Source organism: Telmatherina bonti (assembly GCF_933228915.1).
Source record: "Telmatherina bonti genome assembly, chromosome: 19".
NCBI lineage: Eukaryota > Metazoa > Chordata > Actinopteri > Atheriniformes > Telmatherinidae > Telmatherina > Telmatherina bonti.
The window spans coordinates 6,930,720-6,956,070 of NC_136617.1; the positions used below are offsets into that span (position 1 = coordinate 6,930,720).

The following is a 25,351-nucleotide window of genomic DNA, read 5'->3' on the forward strand; positions in this document are numbered from 1 at the left end:
AGACGCCAGCCGAAATACAACAAACCAGTTAATCACAAACACATCCTTTACTGGCCGTCAGATTTCTCAGATATGTTGGAAAAATCGCCTCATATTGACCTCAAACGTCCATTTTTACCTTTTATTGGAGGAGGAGTCACTTCAGTACGCTTCACTGGACACATAAAAAGCTTCTGCATGTTTATAGAACCACACCGGTCATCAAACATCAGGCTGCGTCACTGAGCTACAAGGTCCAGTTATCCTCCAGCCTGTAGACAGGACAAGCCGCCACCACCGATACCTAATGTACACAACGCTGGACATTAAGACATCTTCACTCCAAACATTCACCTGAACATGCAGATAAACTTTCCCAAAAACCTCCTGATTGTTTGACATTTGTGCAACATTTGAGGAACCAAAAGGAGCTTTATGGAGACAAGGTTTCCTTTATACTTAAGTAGAAAGTTAAGTTTGTTTACTGAGGAATTATGTATAAATGCTGCATCTGGCAGGGTGATGAAATGAAGAGGGACAGAAAACAGAACAGAAGAGAGGCAAAGATTAAAGAACAACAGTACAGTGAAGAAAACTAGCTGTTAAACATGTGAAGGAAGATCATACGACCTTGTAAACAAAGCAGAGAACCATCAGGAGCACCTACAGAAAGACAAGCTGAGCAGAACATGAACAGCAGCAGGTTTATGGAAACGCAGCTGTAGCTGTTGGGGATTAAACCTGCAGGAACTGATTCATTTATTCTGCATGAAAAATCGTGTCTGAAGCCATTATATTCATTCTTACATTCAGTTTTCACAAAGTTTTAAGAAAAAGAAACAGTTGTTTGAGTTGTGATTAGAGAAGAATTCAGATGGCAGGAAGTTGTAGAAATGTCTTGTTTTCCTGAACCTCCCGCTCCGTGTCCGCAGGGCTCCAGCCGACCTCTCCGGGCTACAAGCTGCAGCTGCTGGAGCGCAGCGACCTTCCCAGGACCCTGCTCCTCTCCATGGCCGCCGTGGAGCAGCAGCCTGCCATCAAGCTGCAGCTCCTGCAGACGCTTCAGATCCTGTCCAGCTCCTCCGGTCAGCAGCTGATGCCGCCGTGCGCGCAGCTCGCCATGCTGCTCGTTTATCACTGATCACATCTCCCTCACCGCTTTGCAATCGCAGACATGAACTGCTCGTCGATGGTGGAGGCGCAAGGCGCAGAAAGGATCTGTCTCCACATGAATGAGCCGGATCCGTCCGGTCAGGTTCTCTTCCGCTCCTCAGAAATCCTCTGGAACCTTCTGGAAAGAGGCGACAAAGAGGAGGTCATCGCCCAGCTCAGCAGCATGGAGTGTGTCGTGTGCGTGGTAAACGTACCCAGAAGTCCTGCTGCGATGGAGAGCTTGGTAAACATCTCTGGGCTGATTTGTGTTTCAGATCTGTGAAAGAAGCGTTCTGTCACCTGCTGCTGAACGCTCGCCAAACGTCTGACCTCCAGCTCAGAAACGACCTGCTGGTCATCACAACCTTCATGGCTGAAAAGCCCAACTCGCTGCTCGTCGTGAGTACACTCCATGATTCTCAACACCTGGACTGTGTCATGTCGCAGAAGCTGCAGTTCGTCTCAACACCTCTTATCGTTTTCAGGAGAGTTTGTTTGCCAAGCAGCTTGTGGGTTGCGTCACGTTTCCAGAGAGTGAGGCCGCTCTTCCAGTCCACATCTCAGTTTTACTCTTACACAGCGATGTGCTCGTTGGAGAAAAAACAATCCATTTGTGTTTCAGTGAAACGTCGCAGCTCTTTGGTCCAAAACCTCAAACTCAGCTACAGCAACAAAGACCTAAAGATGAAGAAGCTGCTGTTAAACCTGTTGGTTGTCATGTCCAGAGACGTTGCTGCCCTGCAGGTCTGTCACTCACCTAACATCATTCCTGTGTCACTCTGAAGGTTGGAGTTTGTCCAATAGTCAGGCTAGTGTAATTTTAGTATTCAATTCAATTCAGCTTTATTTGTACAGCGCCACTTCACAACAATGTTGTCTCAGGACACTTTACATCCACATCATTTCAAGCCAATTCATACATATCCTATAATAGAAACCAACTGATTGCATCAAGTCATGACTTGGATCCAATCCTCCATCCTGAGCTGCACGAGGCGACAGTGGGAAGGAAAAAACTCCCCTTTAACAGGAAGAAAACCTCCGGCAGAACTTCCAGCTCAGGGAGGGCAGCCGTCTGCCTCGACTGGTTGGGGTGGAGAGGACAGGAAAGACAGATCAACATGTACAACATAGTACCTAACAGACATATTTTCTAAGTTATTTGTTGCATTTTATTATGTATTTAACTAGTTTTATATGTCAGACCTGACCAAGACAGCAGCAGCCATTAAAACAATCATTTAAAAAAAAAAAACAAATAACATAAATTATACAGTATAAAACATTCAAAATATCAATCTAAGAGGAGAAAAAAAAGGCAATTACACATCTCTAATGAGTCAGCTTTCCACTTATTCAGACATCTAAACCTCTGAGATCAGCTCCTGCAGTCTGCACAAAGGTAAGAGGGAATCAGGATAAATGTATGGATAAAACTCGAATATGTCAGACTTCCAGCTCATTTCCACCATGTAGTGACTTCCAGCCGATGTTCTCCTCCAACATTCATTTTATGTGGATACATTGATAATGAATCCACAGTTTTTTGGCGATACTGTGGTGTTTGTTGTGGAAGTCGGCGTATGGATAAGGAAGGCACCTGAACTCTGGCATAAAGGATGCAGTGGTGAGTAAAAGCTTTGCAGCCCATTATCCAGAGAGCATAAGGACATATCAGATGCAGACTTTATTTCTGGCAAGATAGTAGAAACAGCATTTATTCCCTGCTTAAACTTAAGTGAGCAAACAAGGTTTTCTAAATTTAATAAAACATTTTCAACAAATAAAATACTGAAAGTTTTTATGAGATGAGTCAGTTGCCTTCTTAGCTTTATAAACAACACCTTTAGTTTAGTTTCATTAAGCACTAATTTCATATTGAGGAGTCATGATGTCCAAAGCACACGGCAGTACGGCCTAAACAAAGTTTAGTACAGTACACCACGGTGTCATCTGCATGATGATTGTTCTCGTAAATAGAAAATAAAAGTGGACCCAATGAAAAACTTTGCGGAATCTCTGAAATAACATCATGTTTGACACACATGGTTCTCCAAGAGATCCATAAAAACAGCAGAAAAAAATATTTTATCTTCTAGTGGCTCCCTCCTATCATTCACAACCGTTAGCTGTGCTGCAATGGTGCTGTGTTGCTTTCTAAAGCCTCATCTCATCTCATCTCATCTCATCCCATCCCATCTCATCTCATCCCATCTCATCTCATCTCATCTCATCTCATCTCATCTCATCTCATCTTATCCCATCTCATCTCATCTCATCTCATCTCATCTTATCCCATCTCATCTCATCTCATCTCATCTCATCTTATCCCATCTCATCTCATCTCATCTCATCTCATCTTATCCCATCTCATCTCATCTCATCTCATCTCATCTCATCTCATCTTATCCCATCTCATCTCATCTCATCTCATCTCATCTCATCTCATCTTATCCCATCTCATCTCATCTCATCTCATCTCATCTTATCCCATCTCATCTCATCTCACCTCTTTTCTTCACTTCTCATCTCACCTCTTCTCTTCTCATCTCATCTCATCTCATCTTATCCCATCTCATCTCACCTCTTTTCTTCACTTCTCATCTCACCTCTTCTCTTCTCATCTCATCTCATCTCATCTCATCTCATCTCATCTCATCTCATCTTATCCCATCTCATCTCACCTCTTTTCTTCACTTCTCATCTCACCTCTTCTCTTCTCATCTCATCTCATCTCATCTCATCTCACCTCACCTCATCTCATCTTATCCCATCTCATCTCACCTCTTTTCTTCTCTTCTCATCTCATTTCGTCTCAGCTCATCTCAGCTTATCCCATCACATCTCATTTTATCCCATCTCATCTCATATCATCTCACATCTTCTAATCTCATCTCATCCTATCTCTTCTCTTCTCATTTCATTTCATCTCACCTCATCTCTTCTCATCTCACCTCTTTTCTTCTCTTCTCATCTCATCCCATCTCTTCTCTTCTCATTTCATTTCATCTCATCTCACCTCTTTTCTTCTCTTCTCATCTCACCTCACGTCTTCTAATCTCATTTTATCCTATCTCATCTCATCTTATCCCATCTCATCTCATCTTATCCCATCTCATCTCATCTCATTTCATATCTTCTAATCTCATCTCATCCTATCTCTTCTCTTCTCTTCTCATCTCATCTCACCTCTTTTCTACACTTCTCACCTCTTCTCTTCTAATATCGTCTCATCTCATCTCATCTTATCCCATCTCATCTCATCTCACGTCTTCTAATCTCATCTCATCCTAACTCTTCTCTTCTCATCTCATCTCTTTTCTTCACTTCTCATCTCACCTCTTCTCTTCTAATCTCATCTCATTTTATCTCATCGCACATCTTCTAATCTCATCTCATCCTATCTCATCTCATTTTATCCCATCTCATCTCATCTCACATCTTCTAATCTCATCTCATCCTATCTCTTCTCTTCTCATGAGATGAGATGAGATATCTCATCTCATCTCACCTCTTTTCTTCACTTCTCATCTCACCTCACGTCTTTTAATCTCATCTCATCTCATTTTATCGCATCTCATCTCATCTTACGTCTTTAATCTTCATCTCATCCTATCTCTTTTCTCTTCTCTTCTCTTCTCATCTCTTCTCATTTCATCTCATCTCATCTCACCTCATCTCTTCTCATCTCATCTCACCTCTTTTCTTCTCTGCTCATCTCACGTCTTCTAATCTCATCTCATCTTCTCTTCTCATTTCTTCTCATCTCATCTCACCTCACGTCTTCTAATCTCATCTCATCTCATCTCATCTCATCTCATCTCATCTCATCTCATCTCTTCTCCTCTCATCCCATGCAGCTTTATGAAGAAGAGCTGGTCATGCTGTTTCTGCTGAAGCTCATCACGTCGCCCACCTGTCTGTCGGAGCGCCGCTCAGGTCTTCATCACTGGTCTGTAGTCCAGCAGGAGGAGCTCCAGCTGCAGGCGCTGGCCGCCCTCACCAGCATCGCTCCACTCATGCTGGACGACTACATGTCCTGCCAGGGAAACACCCACCTGCTGCTCCTGCTGGACTGGTGCGTCAGACCAGGTCAGACAGCAGACGTCGCAGAGATGCTTTTCGCTGCTGATTTCTGAGGTTTAAACGAACACTCACACCTCTCACATGAGATGGGAGAGTTGCAGAAGGGATGCTGCCAGCTCACGTAACCATAGAAACAATAACCAAAAGGAGCAGAGTGAAATAAAACTTGTCTTTGCGATATAAATGGATATAATCTGTAATATCATCTGTCCACCTGACAGAAATGATGCTGACTTTATGTCTCATGGTGGCAGGATTTAGTTTCAATGTGCCTCTCTTCCTACATATTCAGTTATGTTGTTCTGATGAAAACATATTCTGAGGAACTTGCAGAGGCTGAAATGTTAAATATGTGTCGATCTGAGTCAACACAAAGTCGTGGCAGTTGAGTCAGTGCATCCTCTAGGCATGTTTCTTGTGCTCCTCTCTGTTTCAGATGATTTCTTCGGTCATGGACACAGTTTCCACGGCACCGGAGGCAGAGACAGTAAGAAGGCTCAGCTGCGCCACTGCATCAGGTTGCTGAAATCTCTGACGTCTCTGAGCGAAGAGTCGGTGAACCAGGACCTTTGTGATCAGGGAATAATCAACCAGCTGCTGGGTAACTCCAAACTGGCCGTCAGCTCATCAATACCAACCTTCACGGTGGCCGTCAGGACATCCAGTTCAGAGCTGTGGCGTTTTCTCAGGGGTGTTGATCCAGATGGATGCAAGATGTGATGAAGAAGAGGACGTTACCGTGGAGATAATGTCAAATATTCAGATGATCCTTTCAACGCTGTGTGAGACGGACATTCATAGAAAGGTACAGCAAATGGAAACTTTATCATGTGATGTCATTTTTTGTTTTTAATGTTCAGTTTTAGCTGGTTTCTCATGTGTTCGCTCAGATTTAAGCCTTGTTTTATGTCCGTCTCTTATGAAGCAGGTATCGGGTTGTGGTGAGGTGTGGACCACAAATCCAGAATAAATACCTCTGGATTGTATCATGGATAGAAAGAGCTGAAAAAGCTTCCACAGATGTTTTTGCATGAGCAGCTTTGTTATTAGTGAGGTGCTCGCAGTAGAGATGCAGCAGTGCTGAGGATTAACATGTAGGACTCGCAGCAAAACCAGAAGAAATGTAGGAAACCAGACGAGGCTTTGTCTTTCTGGAATAGACATGAAAAACTGTAAACAATTGGATGGACTGGTGAGCTGACCCTTCATTGGACTAAGTGGTTTGGATGATGAATGAGTGAATGAAAACTGTAAAACGAGCGATGATCTGACCTGAACAGAGAAAACAAACGGAGCTGAAGTGGAATTAAAACTCTGAGGAGCACAAACAAGACGCAGGCGGACTGAATTAGCTGAATGAAACCAGGTGAACTGGTGCGAGGAAGCAGAAAGCAGAACATGTAAGAGAAGAAACGACTAAATAAAATAGGAACCAGAACTAAACGTGATCACAAAACCCCATCGCCATGACACTCCTCTGCTTTAAACGGAGCAAGTTGATGGAGTTCCAGTAACTGGTTCAGATGTCTGGAAGCATGATGAGGTGCTTCGGACATGTCTGACTGGTAGGAGGTGACAGAGGTAAGCTGGAAGGGTTTTATCTGCCAGAGGAGCTGGACCATGATGGAGAGCAGAGTTTTATCTAACTCCTTACGGTTTTACATGACAAACGGCAGTATAACCTGCAGCTGTAATTATTCTTTACTGTTGTGTTTCAGGAGCTGTTTGGATCAGAGGGAGTTGACATGACCGTTCACTTCCTGAGGAAAGGTTCCAGCAAGTTCTATAGCGGTCTGGGACACAACAAGCTGCTCCTTTCCACCATCGACTGCGTGAGGTCAGTTCAACTAAACCAAGTCCAGATCTGGTCCTTTAAGTCCTCAGCACGCCTGCAGGATCACTCAAAGCATCCCGTCTGTGACCCATTGGAACGCTGAAGGGCTACAGGAGGTTTGAGATGTCTCCCATCTCTGGAAGATTCCCCCGAACCGCTTCTCCTCCAGTCCGTTAATGATCCAGTCATGTGAGGCTGGTGAATGAAAGCAGGGAGACATAAAACCTGCAGAGAAGCGGTGGACACACAATATGACATCTGTTTGCTTGATTTTACATGTTTCCATTAATACAAACGGTATGATCTTATGCACTGATATATCAACCATTAACTGACCGTTGACCTCATTCATACAGACTGCAAAAAGATCTTTATCCCTGTATAAACAGATCTGATCGATTTACTCAGTTACAAGTGAAAAGGTTCAGACTTGTGTAGGCATTACTCCATCTGTCCCATTCTAACAAATCACACCCTACGCTGCAGTCTTACAGTGCCTGCAACGGTAGCCACCGTGGATCAAAAAGCCTCAACAACACAGATAAAACCACAATGTTTCATACTTCATGGACTTCAGTGGTACTAAAGTCCATGAAGAGAGAGGGGCCTTTTAAAGGGCTAGTGCACACAAAAATGTTTTTTAGACGTAAACAACGTAGTATTAGTATTAAACTGTGAGGAAAACCACTTTTAATGGTACTAAAATGGTTATTCTCACCAAAAACTGCTTTGGATACAAGTGATGAAATACAGACGTAGAAACAGACCCAGAAACAGACATAGAAACAAACCCAGAAACAGACGTAGAAACATGCAGAAACAGACGTAGACACAGACGTAGAAACAGACGTAGAAACACATAAAAACAGACGTATAAACACATAGAAACAGACGTAGTAACAGACGTAGAAACAGACATAGAAACAGACGTAGCAACACGTAGCAACAGATTTAGAAACAGACGTAGAAACAGACCCAGAAACAGATGTAGAAACAGATGTAACAACACATAGCAACAGACCCAAAAACAGTACAAACAGACCCAGAATCAGACATAGAAACAAAGCCAGAAACAGACGTAGAAACATGCAGAAACAGACGTAGACACAGACGTAGAAACAGACGCAGAAACAGACGTAGAAACACATAGAAACTGACATAGTAACAGACCCAGAAACAGACATAGAAACAGACCCAGAAACAGACGTAGCAACACGTAGCAACAGACGTAGAAACAGACGTAGAAAAATGCAGAAACAGACGTAGAAACAGACGCAGAAACATACGTAAAAACACGTAGAAACAGACACAGAAACAGACGTAGAAACAGACGCAGAAACAGACGTAGAAACAGACCCAGAAACAGACGTAGCAACACGTGGCAACAGACGTAGAAACAGACGCAGAAACAGACGTAAAAACAGATAGTAGTAACAGACGCAGAAACAGACATAGAAACAGATGTAGAAACATACGTAGACATAGACAAAGAAAAAGACATAGAAACAGACGCAGAAACAGACGCAGAAACAGACGCAGAAACAGACGTAGAAACAGACGTAGTAACATACACAGAAACAGACGCAGAAACAGACGCAGAAACAGACGTAGAAACAGACGCAGAAACACGTAGAAACAGATGCAGAAACACGTAGAAACAGACGTAGAAACAGACGTAGTAACAGATGTAGAAACAGACGTAGACACAGACATAGAAACAGACGCAGAAACAGACGTAGAAACAGACGAAGTAACAGACGTAGTAACAGACCCAGAAACAGACGTAGAAACAGATGTAGAAACAGACGTAGAAACAGACGTAGTAACAGACCCAGAAACAGACGTAGTAACAGACCCAGAAACAGACGTAGTAACAGACTCAGAAACAGATGTAGACACAGACATAGAAACAGACGTAGAAACAGACATAGAAACAGATGTAGAAACAGACGTAGAAACAGACGTAGAAACAGATGTAGAAACAGACGCAGAAACAGACGTAGAAACAGACGTAGACACAGACATAGAAACAGATGTAGAAACAGACGTAGAAACAGACATAGTAACAGATGTAGAAACAGACATAGAAACAGATGTAGAAACAGACGTAGAAACAGATGTAGTAACAGATGTAGAAACAGACGTAGAAACAGACGTAGTAACAGACATAGAAACAGATGCAGAAACAGACGTAGTAACAGACCCAGAAACAGACGTAGAAACAGATGTAGAAACAGACGTAGAAACAGACGTAGTAACAGACCCAGAAACAGACGTAGTAACAGACTCAGAAACAGACGCAGAAACAGATGCAGAAACAGACGTAGTAACAGACTCAGAAACAGATGTAGAAACAGATTTAGAAACAGACGTAGTAACAGATGCAGAAACAGACGTATAAACAGACGTAGTAACAGATGTAGAAACAGACGTAGACACAGACATAGAAACAGACGTAGAAACAGACATAGAAACAGATGTAGAAACAGACGTAGAAACAGACGTAGAAACAGATGTAGAAACAGACGCAGAAACAGACGTAGAAACAGACGTAGAAACAGACGTTGAAACAGACGTAGTAACAGATGTAGAAACAGACGTAGAAACAGACGTTGAAACAGACGTAGTAACAGATGTAGAAACAGACGTAGAAACAGACGTAGTAACAGATGTAGAAACAGACATAGAAACAGATGTAGAAACAGACGTAGAAACAGATGTAGTAACAGATGTAGAAACAGACGTAGAAACAGACGTAGTAACAGATGTAGAAACAGCCGCAGAAACAGACGCAGAAACAGACGTAGAAACAGACATAGAAACAGACCCAGAAACAGACGTAGAAACAGACGCAGAAACAGACGTATAAACAGACGTAGTAACAGATGTAGAAACAGACGTAGACACAGACATAGAAACAGACGTAGAAACAGATGCAGAAACAGACGTAGTAACAGACGTAGAAACAGACGCAGAAACAGACGTAGAAACAGACGTAGTAACAGACCCAGAAACAGACGTAGAAACAGATGTAGAAACAGACGTAGAAACAGACGTAGTAACAGACGCAGAAACAGACATAGAAACAGACGCAGAAACAGATGCAGAAACAGACGTAGTAACAGACGTAGAAACAGATGTAGAAACAGACGTAGAAACAGACCCAGAAACAGACGTAGTAACAGACCCAGAAACAGATATAGAAACAGACCCAGAAACAGATGTAGAAAGAGATTTAGAAACAAACATAGAAACAGACACAGAAACAGATTTAGAAACAGACGTAGAAACAGACGTAGTAACAGATGTAGAAACAGACGTAGACACAGACATAGAAACAGATGTAGAAACAGACGTAGAAACAGACGTAGTAACAGATGTAGAAACAGACGCAGAAACAGACGTAGAAACAGACGTAGAGACAGACGTAGACACAGACATAGAAACAGACATAGAAACAGACGTAGTAACAGATGTAGAAACAGACGCAGAAACAGACGTAGAAACAGATTTAGAAACAGACGTAGAAACAGACGTAGAAACAGATGCAGAAACAGACGTAGTAACAGACGTAGAAACAGACGCAGAAACAGATGTAGAAACAGACCCAGAAACAGACGTAGAAACAGACGTAGAAACAGATTTAGAAACAGACGTAGTAACAGACGTAGAAACAGACGTAGAAACAGATGTAGAAACAGACGCAGAAACAGACGTAGAAACAGACATAGAAACAGACATAGAAACAGATGTAGAAACAGACATAGAAACAGATGTAGAAACCGACCCAGAAACAGACGTAGAAACACGTAGCAACAGACGTAGAAACAGACGTAGAAAAATGCAGAAACAGACGTAGAAACAGACGCAGAAACATACGTAAAAACACGTAGAAACAGACGCAGAAACAGACGTAGAAACAGACGCAGAAACAGACGTAGAAACAGACCCAGAAACAGACGTAGCAACACGTGGCAACAGACGTAGAAACAGACGCAGAAACAGACGTAAAAACAGATAGTAGTAACAGACGCAGAAACAGACATAGAAACAGATGTAGAAACATACGTAGACATAGACAAAGAAACAGACATAGAAACAGACGCAGAAACAGACGCAGAAACAGACGCAGAAACAGACGTAGAAACAGACGTAGTAACATACACAGAAACAGACGCAGAAACAGACGCAGAAACAGACGTAGAAACAGACGCAGAAACACGTAGAAACAGATGCAGAAACACGTAGAAACAGACGTAGAAACAGACGTAGTAACAGATGTAGAAACAGACGTAGACACAGACATAGAAACAGACGCAGAAACAGACGTAGAAACAGACGAAGTAACAGACGTAGTAACAGACCCAGAAACAGACGTAGAAACAGATGTAGAAACAGACGTAGAAACAGACGTAGTAACAGACCCAGAAACAGACGTAGTAACAGACCCAGAAACAGACGTAGTAACAGACTCAGAAACAGATGTAGACACAGACATAGAAACAGACGTAGAAACAGACATAGAAACAGATGTAGAAACAGACGTAGAAACAGACGTAGAAACAGATGTAGAAACAGACGCAGAAACAGACGTAGAAACAGACGTAGACACAGACATAGAAACAGATGTAGAAACAGACGTAGAAACAGACATAGTAACAGATGTAGAAACAGACATAGAAACAGATGTAGAAACAGACGTAGAAACAGATGTAGTAACAGATGTAGAAACAGACGTAGAAACAGACGTAGTAACAGACATAGAAACAGATGCAGAAACAGACGTAGTAACAGACCCAGAAACAGACGTAGAAACAGATGTAGAAACAGACGTAGAAACAGACGTAGTAACAGACCCAGAAACAGACGTAGTAACAGACTCAGAAACAGACGCAGAAACAGATGCAGAAACAGACGTAGTAACAGACTCAGAAACAGATGTAGAAACAGATTTAGAAACAGACGTAGTAACAGATGCAGAAACAGACGTATAAACAGACGTAGTAACAGATGTAGAAACAGACGTAGACACAGACATAGAAACAGACGTAGAAACAGACATAGAAACAGATGTAGAAACAGACGTAGAAACAGACGTAGAAACAGATGTAGAAACAGACGCAGAAACAGACGTAGAAACAGACGTAGAAACAGACGTTGAAACAGACGTAGTAACAGATGTAGAAACAGACGTAGAAACAGACGTTGAAACAGACGTAGTAACAGATGTAGAAACAGACGTAGAAACAGACGTAGTAACAGATGTAGAAACAGACATAGAAACAGATGTAGAAACAGACGTAGAAACAGATGTAGTAACAGATGTAGAAACAGACGTAGAAACAGACGTAGTAACAGATGTAGAAACAGCCGCAGAAACAGACGCAGAAACAGACGTAGAAACAGACATAGAAACAGACCCAGAAACAGACGTAGAAACAGACGCAGAAACAGACGTATAAACAGACGTAGTAACAGATGTAGAAACAGACGTAGACACAGACATAGAAACAGACGTAGAAACAGATGCAGAAACAGACGTAGTAACAGACGTAGAAACAGACGCAGAAACAGACGTAGAAACAGACGTAGTAACAGACCCAGAAACAGACGTAGAAACAGATGTAGAAACAGACGTAGAAACAGACGTAGTAACAGACGCAGAAACAGACATAGAAACAGACGCAGAAACAGATGCAGAAACAGACGTAGTAACAGACGTAGAAACAGATGTAGAAACAGACGTAGAAACAGACCCAGAAACAGACGTAGTAACAGACCCAGAAACAGATATAGAAACAGACCCAGAAACAGATGTAGAAAGAGATTTAGAAACAAACATAGAAACAGACACAGAAACAGATTTAGAAACAGACGTAGAAACAGACGTAGAAACAGACCCAGAAACAGACGTAGTAACAGACCCAGAAACAGATATAGAAACAGACCCAGAAACAGATGTAGAAAGAGATTTAGAAACAAACATAGAAACAGACACAGAAACAGATTTAGAAACAGACGTAGAAACAGACGTAGTAACAGATGAAAAAACAGACGTAGACACAGACATAGAAACAGATGTAGAAACAGACGTAGAAACAGACGTAGTAACAGATGTAGAAACAGACGCAGAAACAGACGTAGAAACAGACGTAGAGACAGACGTAGACACAGACATAGAAACAGACATAGAAACAGACGTAGTAACAGATGTAGAAACAGACGCAGAAACAGACGTAGAAACAGATTTAGAAACAGACGTAGAAACAGATTTAGAAACAGATGTAGAAACAGACCCAGAAACAGACGTAGAAACAGACGTAGAAACAGATGCAGAAACAGACGTAGTAACAGACGTAGAAACAGACGCAGAAACAGATGTAGAAACAGACCCAGAAACAGACGTAGAAACAGACGTAGAAACAGATTTAGAAACAGACATAGTAACAGACGTAGAAACAGACGTAGAAACAGATGTAGAAACAGACGCAGAAACAGACGTAGAAACAGACATAGAAACAGACATAGAAACAGATGTAGAAACAGACATAGAAACAGATGTAGAAACCGACCCAGAAACAGACGTAGAAACAGATGCAGAAACAGACGTAGTAACAGACGTAGAAACAGACGCAGAAACAGACGTAGAAACCGATGCAGAAACAGACGTAGAAACAGACATAGAAACAGATGCAGAAACAGACGTAGAAACAGACATAGAAACAGACGTAGAAACAGACCCAGAAACAGACGTAGAAACAGACATAGAAACAGACGTAGAAACAGACATAGTAACAGACCCAGAAACAGATGTAGAAACAGACGTAGTAACAGACATAGAAACAGACGTAGAAACAGACGCAGAAACAGACGTAGAAACAGACGTAGACACAGACATAGAAACAGATGTAGAAACAGACGTAGAAACAGACGTAGTAACAGATGTAGAAACAGACATAGAAACAGATGTAGAAACAGACGTAGAAACAGATGTAGTAACAGATGTAGAAACAGACGTAGAAACAGACGTAGTAACAGACATAGAAACAGACGCAGAAACAGATGTAGAAACAGACCCAGAAACAGACGTAGTAACAGACTCAGAAACAGACATAGAAACAGACGCAGAAACAGATGTAGAAACAGACGTAGAAACAGACCCAGAAACAGATGCAGAAACAGACGTAGTAACAGACCCAGAAACAGACGTAGAAACAGATGCAGAAACAGACGTAGAAACAGACGCAGAAACAGACGTAGTAACAGACCCAGAAACAGACGTAGAAACAGATGCAGAAACAGACGTAGTAACAGACCCAGAAACAGACGTAGAAACAGATGTAGAAACAGACGTAGTAACAGACATAGAAACAGACGTAGAAACAGACGCAGAAACAGACGCAGAAACAGACGTAGAAACAGACGTAGAAACAGACGTAGACACAGACATAGAAACAGATGTAGAAACAGACGTAGAAACAGACGTAGTAACAGATGTTGAAACAGCCGCAGAAACAGACGTAGAAACAGAAGTAGAAACAGATTTAGAAACAGACCCAGAAACAGACGCAGAAACAGACGCAGAAACAGACGCAGAAACAGACATAGAAACAGACATAGAAACAGACCCAGAAACAGACGTAGAAACAGACGCAGAAACGGACGTAGAAACAGACATAGAAACAGATGTAGAAACCGACCCAGAAACAGACGTAGAAACAGATGCAGAAACAGATGTAGTAACAGACGTAGAAACAGACGCAGAAACAGACGTAGAAACCGATGCAGAAACAGACGTAGAAACAGACATAGAAACAGATGCAGAAACAGACGTAGAAACAGACATAGAAACAGACGTAGAAACAGACCCAGAAACAGACGTAGAAACAGACGTAGAAACAGACGTAGAAACAGACATAGAAACCGACGCAGAAACAGACGTAGAAACAGACGTAGTAACAGACCCAGAAACAGACGCAGAAACAGATGTAGAAACAGACCCAGAAACAGACGTAGAAACAGACGTAGAAACAGATTTAGAAACAGACGTAGTAACAGACGTAGAAACAGACGTAGAAACAGATGTAGAAACAGACGTAGAAACAGACGTAGAAACAGACGTAGAAACAGACATAGAAACAGATGTAGAAACAGACGTAGAAACAGACGTAGTAACAGATGTAGAAACAGACGCAGAAACAGACGTAGAAACAGAAGTAGAAACAGATTTAGAAATAGACGTAGAAACAGATTTAGAAACAGATGTAGAAACAGACCCAGAAACAGACGCAGAAACAGATGTAGAAACAGACCCAGAAACAAACATAGAAACAGACACAGAAACAGATTTAGAAACAGACGTAGAAACAGACGTAGAAACAGACCCAGAAACAGACGTAGTAACAGACCCAGAAACAGATATAGAAACAGACCCAGAAACAGATGTAGAAAGAGATTTAGAAACAAACATAGAAACAGACACAGAAACAGATTTAGAAACAGACGTAGAAACAGACGTAGTAACAGATGAAAAAACAGACGTAGACACAGACATAGAAACAGATGTAGAAACAGACGTAGAAACAGACGTAGTAACAGATGTAGAAACAGACGCAGAAACAGACGTAGAAACAGACGTAGAGACAGACGTAGACACAGACATAGAAACAGACATAGAAACAGACGTAGTAACAGATGTAGAAACAGACGCAGAAACAGACGTAGAAACAGATTTAGAAACAGACGTAGAAACAGATTTAGAAACAGATGTAGAAACAGACCCAGAAACAGACGTAGAAACAGACGTAGAAACAGATGCAGAAACAGACGTAGTAACAGACGTAGAAACAGACGCAGAAACAGATGTAGAAACAGACCCAGAAACAGACGTAGAAACAGACGTAGAAACAGATTTAGAAACAGACATAGTAACAGACGTAGAAACAGACGTAGAAACAGATGTAGAAACAGACGCAGAAACAGACGTAGAAACAGACATAGAAACAGACATAGAAACAGATGTAGAAACAGACATAGAAACAGATGTAGAAACCGACCCAGAAACAGACGTAGAAACAGATGCAGAAACAGACGTAGTAACAGACGTAGAAACAGACGCAGAAACAGACGTAGAAACCGATGCAGAAACAGACGTAGAAACAGACATAGAAACAGATGCAGAAACAGACGTAGAAACAGACATAGAAACAGACGTAGAAACAGACCCAGAAACAGACGTAGAAACAGACATAGAAACAGACGTAGAAACAGACATAGTAACAGACCCAGAAACAGATGTAGAAACAGACGTAGTAACAGACATAGAAACAGACGTAGAAACAGACGCAGAAACAGACGTAGAAACAGACGTAGACACAGACATAGAAACAGATGTAGAAACAGACGTAGAAACAGACGTAGTAACAGATGTAGAAACAGACATAGAAACAGATGTAGAAACAGACGTAGAAACAGATGTAGTAACAGATGTAGAAACAGACGTAGAAACAGACGTAGTAACAGACATAGAAACAGACGCAGAAACAGATGTAGAAACAGACCCAGAAACAGACGTAGTAACAGACTCAGAAACAGACATAGAAACAGACGCAGAAACAGATGTAGAAACAGACGTAGAAACAGACCCAGAAACAGATGCAGAAACAGACGTAGTAACAGACCCAGAAACAGACGTAGAAACAGATGCAGAAACAGACGTAGAAACAGACGCAGAAACAGACGTAGTAACAGACCCAGAAACAGACGTAGAAACAGATGCAGAAACAGACGTAGTAACAGACCCAGAAACAGACGTAGAAACAGATGTAGAAACAGACGTAGTAACAGACATAGAAACAGACGTAGAAACAGACGCAGAAACAGACGCAGAAACAGACGTAGAAACAGACGTAGAAACAGACGTAGACACAGACATAGAAACAGATGTAGAAACAGACGTAGAAACAGACGTAGTAACAGATGTTGAAACAGCCGCAGAAACAGACGTAGAAACAGAAGTAGAAACAGATTTAGAAACAGACCCAGAAACAGACGCAGAAACAGACGCAGAAACAGACGCAGAAACAGACATAGAAACAGACATAGAAACAGACCCAGAAACAGACGTAGAAACAGACGCAGAAACGGACGTAGAAACAGACATAGAAACAGATGTAGAAACCGACCCAGAAACAGACGTAGAAACAGATGCAGAAACAGATGTAGTAACAGACGTAGAAACAGACGCAGAAACAGACGTAGAAACCGATGCAGAAACAGACGTAGAAACAGACATAGAAACAGATGCAGAAACAGACGTAGAAACAGACATAGAAACAGACGTAGAAACAGACCCAGAAACAGACGTAGAAACAGACGTAGAAACAGACGTAGAAACAGACATAGAAACCGACGCAGAAACAGACGTAGAAACAGACGTAGTAACAGACCCAGAAACAGACGCAGAAACAGATGTAGAAACAGACCCAGAAACAGACGTAGAAACAGACGTAGAAACAGATTTAGAAACAGACGTAGTAACAGACGTAGAAACAGACGTAGAAACAGATGTAGAAACAGACGTAGAAACAGACGTAGAAACAGACGTAGAAACAGACATAGAAACAGATGTAGAAACAGACGTAGAAACAGACGTAGTAACAGATGTAGAAACAGACGCAGAAACAGACGTAGAAACAGAAGTAGAAACAGATTTAGAAATAGACGTAGAAACAGATTTAGAAACAGATGTAGAAACAGACCCAGAAACAGACGCAGAAACAGATGTAGAAACAGACCCAGAAACAGACGTAGAAACAGACGTAGAAACAGATTTAGAAACAGACGTAGTAACAGACGTAGAAACAGACGTAGAAACAGATGTAGAAACAGACGTAGAAACAGACGTAGAAACAGACCCAGAAACAGATGTAGAAACAGACGTAGTAACAGACATAGAAACAGACGTAGAAACAGACGCAGAAACAGACGTAGAAACAGACGTAGACACAGACATAGAAACAGATGTAGAAACAGACGTAGAAACAGACGTAGTAACAGATGTAGAAACAGACATAGAAACAGATGTAGAAACAGACGTAGAAACAGATGTAGTAACAGATGTAGAAACAGACGTAGAAACAGACGTAGTAACAGACATAGAAACAGACGCAGAAACAGATGTAGAAACAGACCCAGAAACAGACGTAGAAACAGATGTAGAAACAGACGTAGAAACAGACGTAGTAACAGACCCAGAAACAGACGTAGTAACAGACTCAGAAACAGACATAGAAACAGACGCAGAAACAGACATAGTAACAGACCCAGAAACAGATGTAGAAACAGACGTAGTAACAGACATAGAAACAGACGTAGAAACAGACGCAGAAACAGACGTAGAAACAGACGTAGACACAGACATAGAAACAGATGTAGAAACAGACGTAGAAACAGACGTAGTAACAGATGTAGAAACAGACATAGAAACAGATGTAGAAACAGACGTAGAAACAGATGTAGTAACAGATGTAGAAACAGACGTAGAAACAGACGTAGTAACAGACATAGAAACAGACGCAGAAACAGATGTAGAAACAGACCCAGAAACAGACGTAGAAACAGATGTAGAAACAGACGTAGAAACAGACGTAGTAACAGACCCAGAAACAGACGTAGTAACAGACTCAGAAACAGACATAGAAACAGACGCAGAAACAGATGTAGAAACAGACGTAGAAACAGACCCAGAAACAGATGCAGAAACAGACGTAGTAACAGACCCAGAAACAGACGTAGAAACAGATGTAGAAACAGACGTAGTAACAGACATAGAAACAGACGTAGAAACAGACGCAGAAACAGACGTAGAAACAGACGTAGAAACAGACGTAGACACAGACATAGAAACAGATGTAGAAACAGACGTAGAAACAGACGTAGTAACAGATGTAGAAACAGCCGCAGAAACAGACGTAGAAACAGAAGTAGAAACAGATTTAGAAACAGACCCAGAAACAGACGCAGAAACAGACGCAGAAACAGACGTAGAAACAGACATAGAAACAGACCCAGAAACAGACGTAGAAACAGACGCAGAAACGGACGTAGAAACAGACATAGAAACAGATGTAGAAACCGACCCAGAAACAGACGTAGAAACAGATGCAGAAACAGACGTAGAAACAGACGCAGAAACAGACGTAGAAACAGACGTAGTAACAGACCCAGAAACAGACGTAGAAACAGATGCAGAAACAGACGTAGTAACAGACCCAGAAACAGACGTAGAAACAGATGTAGAAACAGACGTAGTAACAGACATAGAAACAGACGTAGAAACAGACGCAGAAACAGACGCAGAAACAGACGTAGAAACAGACGTAGAAACAGACATAGAAACAGATGTAGAAACAGACGTAGAAACAGACGTAGTAACAGATGTTGAAACAGCCGCAGAAACAGACGTAGAAACAGAAGTAGAAACAGATTTAGAAACAGACGCAGAAACAGACGCAGAAACAGACGCAGAAACAGACATAGAAACAGACATAGAAACAGACCCAGAAACAGACGTAGAAACAGACGCAGAAACGGACGTAGAAACAGACATAGAAACAGATGTAGAAACCGACCCAGAAACAGACGTAGAAACAGATGCAGAAACAGATGTAGTAACAGACGTAGAAACAGACGCAGAAACAGACGTAGAAACCGATGCAGAAACAGACGTAGAAACAGACATAGAAACAGATGCAGAAACAGACGTAGAAACAGACATAGAAACAGACGTAGAAACAGACCCAGAAACAGACGTAGAAACAGACGTAGAAACAGACGTAGAAACAGACATAGAAACCGACGCAGAAACAGATGTAGAAACAGACGTAGAAACAGACGTAGAAACAGACCCAGAAACAGATGTAGAAACAGACGTAGTAACAGACATAGAAACAGACGTAGAAACAGACGCAGAAACAGACGTAGAAACAGACGTAGACACAGACATAGAAACAGATGTAGAAACAGACGTAGAAACAGACGTAGTAACAGATGTAGAAACAGACATAGAAACAGATGTAGAAACAGACGTAGAAACAGATGTAGTAACAGATGTAGAAACAGACGTAGAAACAGACGTAGTAACAGACATAGAAACAGACGCAGAAACAGATGTAGAAACAGACCCAGAAACAGACGTAGAAACAGATGTAGAAACAGACGTAGAAACAGACGTAGTAACAGACCCAGAAACAGACGTAGTAACAGACTCAGAAACAGACATAGAAACAGACGCAGAAACAGATGTAGAAACAGACGTAGAAACAGACCCAGAAACAGATGCAGAAACAGACGTAGTAACAGACCCAGAAACAGACGTAGAAACAGATGTAGAAACAGACGTAGTAACAGACATAGAAACAGACGTAGAAACAGACGCAGAAACAGACGTAGAAACAGACGTAGAAACAGACGTAGACACAGACATAGAAACAGATGTAGAAACAGACGTAGAAACAGACGTAGTAACAGATGTAGAAACAGCCGCAGAAACAGACGTAGAAACAGAAGTAGAAACAGATTTAGAAACAGACCCAGAAACAGACGCAGAAACAGACGCAGAAACAGACGTAGAAACAGACATAGAAACAGACCCAGAAACAGACGTAGAAACAGACGCAGAAACGGACGTAGAAACAGACATAGAAACAGATGTAGAAACCGACCCAGAAACAGACGTAGAAACAGATGCAGAAACAGACGTAGAAACAGACGCAGAAACAGACGTAGAAACAGACGTAGTAACAGACCCAGAAACAGACGTAGAAACAGATGCAGAAACAGACGTAGTAACAGACCCAGAAACAGACGTAGAAACAGATGTAGAAACAGACGTAGTAACAGACATAGAAACAGACGTAGAAACAGACGCAGAAACAGACGCAGAAACAGACGTAGAAACAGACGTAGAAACAGACGTAGACACAGACATAGAAACAGATGTAGAAACAGACGTAGAAACAGACCCAGAAACAGATGTAGAAACAGACGTAGTAACAGACATAGAAACAGACGTAGAAACAGACGCAGAAACAGACGTAGAAACAGACGTAGACACAGACATAGAAACAGATGTAGAAACAGACGTAGAAACAGACGTAGTAACAGATGTAGAAACAGACATAGAAACAGATGTAGAAACAGACGTAGAAACAGATGTAGTAACAGATGTAGAAACAGACGTAGAAACAGACGTAGTAACAGACATAGAAACAGACGCAGAAACAGATGTAGAAACAGACCCAGAAACAGACGTAGAAACAGATGTAGAAACAGACGTAGAAACAGACGTAGTAACAGACCCAGAAACAGACGTAGTAACAGACTCAGAAACAGACATAGAAACAGACGCAGAAACAGATGTAGAAACAGACGTAGAAACAGACCCAGAAACAGATGCAGAAACAGACGTAGTAACAGACCCAGAAACAGACGTAGAAACAGATGTAGAAACAGACGTAGTAACAGACATAGAAACAGACGTAGAAACAGACGCAGAAACAGACGTAGAAACAGACGTAGAAACAGACGTAGACACAGACATAGAAACAGATGTAGAAACAGACGTAGAAACAGACGTAGTAACAGATGTAGAAACAGCCGCAGAAACAGACGTAGAAACAGAAGTAGAAACAGATTTAGAAACAGACCCAGAAACAGACGCAGAAACAGACGCAGAAACAGACGTAGAAACAGACATAGAAACAGACCCAGAAACAGACGTAGAAACAGACGCAGAAACGGACGTAGAAACAGACATAGAAACAGATGTAGAAACCGACCCAGAAACAGACGTAGAAACAGATGCAGAAACAGACGTAGAAACAGACGCAGAAACAGACGTAGAAACAGACGTAGTAACAGACCCAGAAACAGACGTAGAAACAGATGCAGAAACAGACGTAGTAACAGACCCAGAAACAGACGTAGAAACAGATGTAGAAACAGACGTAGTAACAGACATAGAAACAGACGTAGAAACAGACGCAGAAACAGACGCAGAAACAGACGTAGAAACAGACGTAGAAACAGACGTAGACACAGACATAGAAACAGATGTAGAAACAGACGTAGAAACAGACGTAGTAACAGATGTTGAAACAGCCGCAGAAACAGACGTAGAAACAGAAGTAGAAACAGATTTAGAAACAGACCCAGAAACAGACGCAGAAACAGACGCAGAAACAGACGCAGAAACAGACATAGAAACAGACATAGAAACAGACCCAGAAACAGACGTAGAAACAGACGCAGAAACGGACGTAGAAACAGACATAGAAACAGATGTAGAAACCGACCCAGAAACAGACGTAGAAACAGATGCAGAAACAGATGTAGTAACAGACGTAGAAACAGACGCAGAAACAGACGTAGAAACCGATGCAGAAACAGACGTAGAAACAGACATAGAAACAGATGCAGAAACAGACGTAGAAACAGACATAGAAACAGACGTAGAAACAGACCCAGAAACAGACGTAGAAACAGACGTAGAAACAGACGTAGAAACAGACATAGAAACCGACGCAGAAACAGACGTAGAAACAGACGTAGTAACAGACCCAGAAACAGACGCAGAAACAGATGTAGAAACAGACCCAGAAACAGACGTAGAAACAGACGTAGAAACAGATTTAGAAACAGACGTAGTAACAGACGTAGAAACAGACGTAGAAACAGATGTAGAAACAGACATAGAAACAGACGTAGAAACAGACGTAGAAACAGATGTAGAAACAGACGTAGAAACAGACGTAGTAACAGATGTAGAAACAGACGCAGAAACAGACGTAGAAACAGAAGTAGAAACAGATTTAGAAATAGACGTAGAAACAGATTTAGAAACAGATGTAGAAACAGACCCAGAAACAGACGCAGAAACAGATGTAGAAACAGACCCAGAAACAGACGTAGAAACAGACGTAGAAACAGATTTAGAAACAGACGTAGTAACAGACGTAGAAACAGACGTAGAAACAGATGTAGAAACAGACGTAGAAACAGACGTAGAAACAGACGTAGAAACAGATGTAGAAACAGACATAGAAACAGACATAGAAACAGATGTAGAAACAGACGTAGAAACAGACGTAGTAACAGATGTAGAAACAGACGCAGAAACAGACGTAGAAACAGAAGTAGAAACAGATTTAGAAATAGACGTAGAAACAGATTTAGAAACAGATGTAGAAACAGACCCAGAAACAGACGCAGAAACAGACGTAGAAACAGACGTAGAAACAGACGTAGACACAGACGTAGAAACAGACATAGAAACAGATGTAGAAACAGACGTAGAAACAGACGTAGTAACAGATGTAGAAACAGCCGCAGAAACAGACGTAGAAACAGAAGTAGAAACAGATTTAGAAACAGACCCAGAAACAGACGCAGAAACAGACGCAGAAACAGACGTAGAAACAGACATAGAAACAGACCCAGAAACAGACGTAGAAACAGACGCAGAAACGGACGTAGAAACAGACATAGAAACAGATGTAGAAACCGACCCAGAAACAGACGTAGAAACAGATGCAGAAACAGATGTAGTAACAGACGTAGAAACAGACGCAGAAACAGACGTAGAAACCGATGCAGAAACAGACGTAGAAACAGACATAGAAACAGATGCAGAAACAGACGTAGAAACAGACATAGAAACAGACGTAGAAACAGATGCAGAAACAGATGTAGTAACAGACGTAGAAACAGACGCAGAAACAGACGTAGAAACCGATGCAGAAACAGACGCAGAAACAGACGCAGAAACAGACCCAGAAACAGACATAGAAACACGTAGAAACAGACGCAGAAACAGACCCAGAAACAGACGCAGATACAGACCCAGAAACAGACGTAGAAACAGACGTAGGAACAGACGTAGAAACAGACGCAGAAACAGACGCAGAAACAGACCCAGAAACAGACATAGAAACACGTAGAAACAGACGCAGAAACAGACCCAGAAACAGACGCAGAAACAGACCCAGAAACAGACGTAGAAACAAACGCAGAAACAGATGTAGAAACAGACGTAGAAACAGACGTAGAAACAGACATAGAAACAGACCCAGAAACAGACGTAGAAACAGACGCAGAAACGGACGTAGAAACAGACATAGAAACAGATGTAGAAACCGACCCAGAAACAGACGTAGAAACAGATGCAGAAACAGATGTAGTAACAGACGTAGAAACAGACGCAGAAACAGACGTAGAAACCGATGCAGAAACAGACGTAGAAACAGACATAGAAACAGATGCAGAAACAGACGTAGAAACAGACATAGAAACAGACGTAGAAACAGACCCAGAAACAGACGTAGAAACAGACGTAGAAACAGACGTAGAAACAGACATAGAAACAGACGCAGAAACAGACGTAGAAACAGACGTAGTAACAGACCCAGAAACAGACGCAGAAACAGATGTAGAAACAGACCCAGAAACAGACGTAGAAACAGACGTAGAAACAGATTTAGAAACAGACGTAGTAACAGACGTAGAAACAGACGTAGAAACAGATGTAGAAACAGACGTAGAAACAGACGTAGAAACAGATGTAGAAACAGACATAGAAACAGACATAGAAACAGATGTAGAAACAGACGTCGAAACAGACGTAGTAACAGATGTAGAAACAGACGCAGAAACAGACGTAGAAACAGAAGTAGAAACAGATTTAGAAATAGACGTAGAAACAGATTTAGAAACAGATGTAGAAACAGACCCAGAAACAGACCCAGAAACAGACGCAGAAACAGATGTAGAAACAGACCCAGAAACAGACGTAGAAACAGACGTAGAAACAGATTTAGAAACAGACGTAGTAACAGACGTAGAAACAGACGTAGAAACAGATGTAGAAACAGACGTAGAAACAGACGTAGTAACAGATGTAGAAACAGACATAGAAACAGACATAGAAACAGATGTAGAAACAGACGTAGAAACAGACGTAGTAACAGATGTAGAAACAGACGTAGAAACAGACGTAGAAACAGAAGTAGAAACAGATTTAGAAATAGACGTAGAAACAGATTTATAAACAGATGTAGAAACAGACCCAGAAACAGACGTAGAAACAGACGTAGAAACAGATGCAGAAACAGACGTAGAAACAGACGTAGTAACAGACGTAGAAACAGACGCAGAAACAGACGTAGAAACAGATGCAGAAACAGACGTAGAAACAGACATAGAAACAGATGTAGAAACAGACGTAGAAACAGACTCAGAAAC

At 41.6% G+C, this 25,351-nt stretch overlaps 1 protein-coding gene across 1 annotated transcript in view; it reads left to right on the forward strand.

Moving 5' to 3' along the window:
• cfap69 (cilia and flagella associated protein 69) overlaps positions 1 to 25,351 on the forward strand; it is a gene marked incomplete at both ends in the record, with an annotated part of 56,841 nt that overhangs the window by 13,272 nt on the left and 18,218 nt on the right. The window contains 9 exons of the mRNA XM_079259255.1: positions 912 to 1,064; positions 1,152 to 1,329; positions 1,407 to 1,530; positions 1,617 to 1,665; positions 1,754 to 1,875; positions 4,992 to 5,223; positions 5,654 to 5,818; positions 5,907 to 6,022; positions 6,936 to 7,054. Of these exons, the coding sequence (XP_079115381.1) occupies positions 912 to 1,064; positions 1,152 to 1,329; positions 1,407 to 1,530; positions 1,617 to 1,665; positions 1,754 to 1,875; positions 4,992 to 5,223; positions 5,654 to 5,818; positions 5,907 to 6,022; positions 6,936 to 7,054 (1,258 nt within the window). The remainder of the gene's footprint in view (positions 1 to 911; positions 1,065 to 1,151; positions 1,330 to 1,406; positions 1,531 to 1,616; positions 1,666 to 1,753; positions 1,876 to 4,991; positions 5,224 to 5,653; positions 5,819 to 5,906; positions 6,023 to 6,935; positions 7,055 to 25,351) is intronic.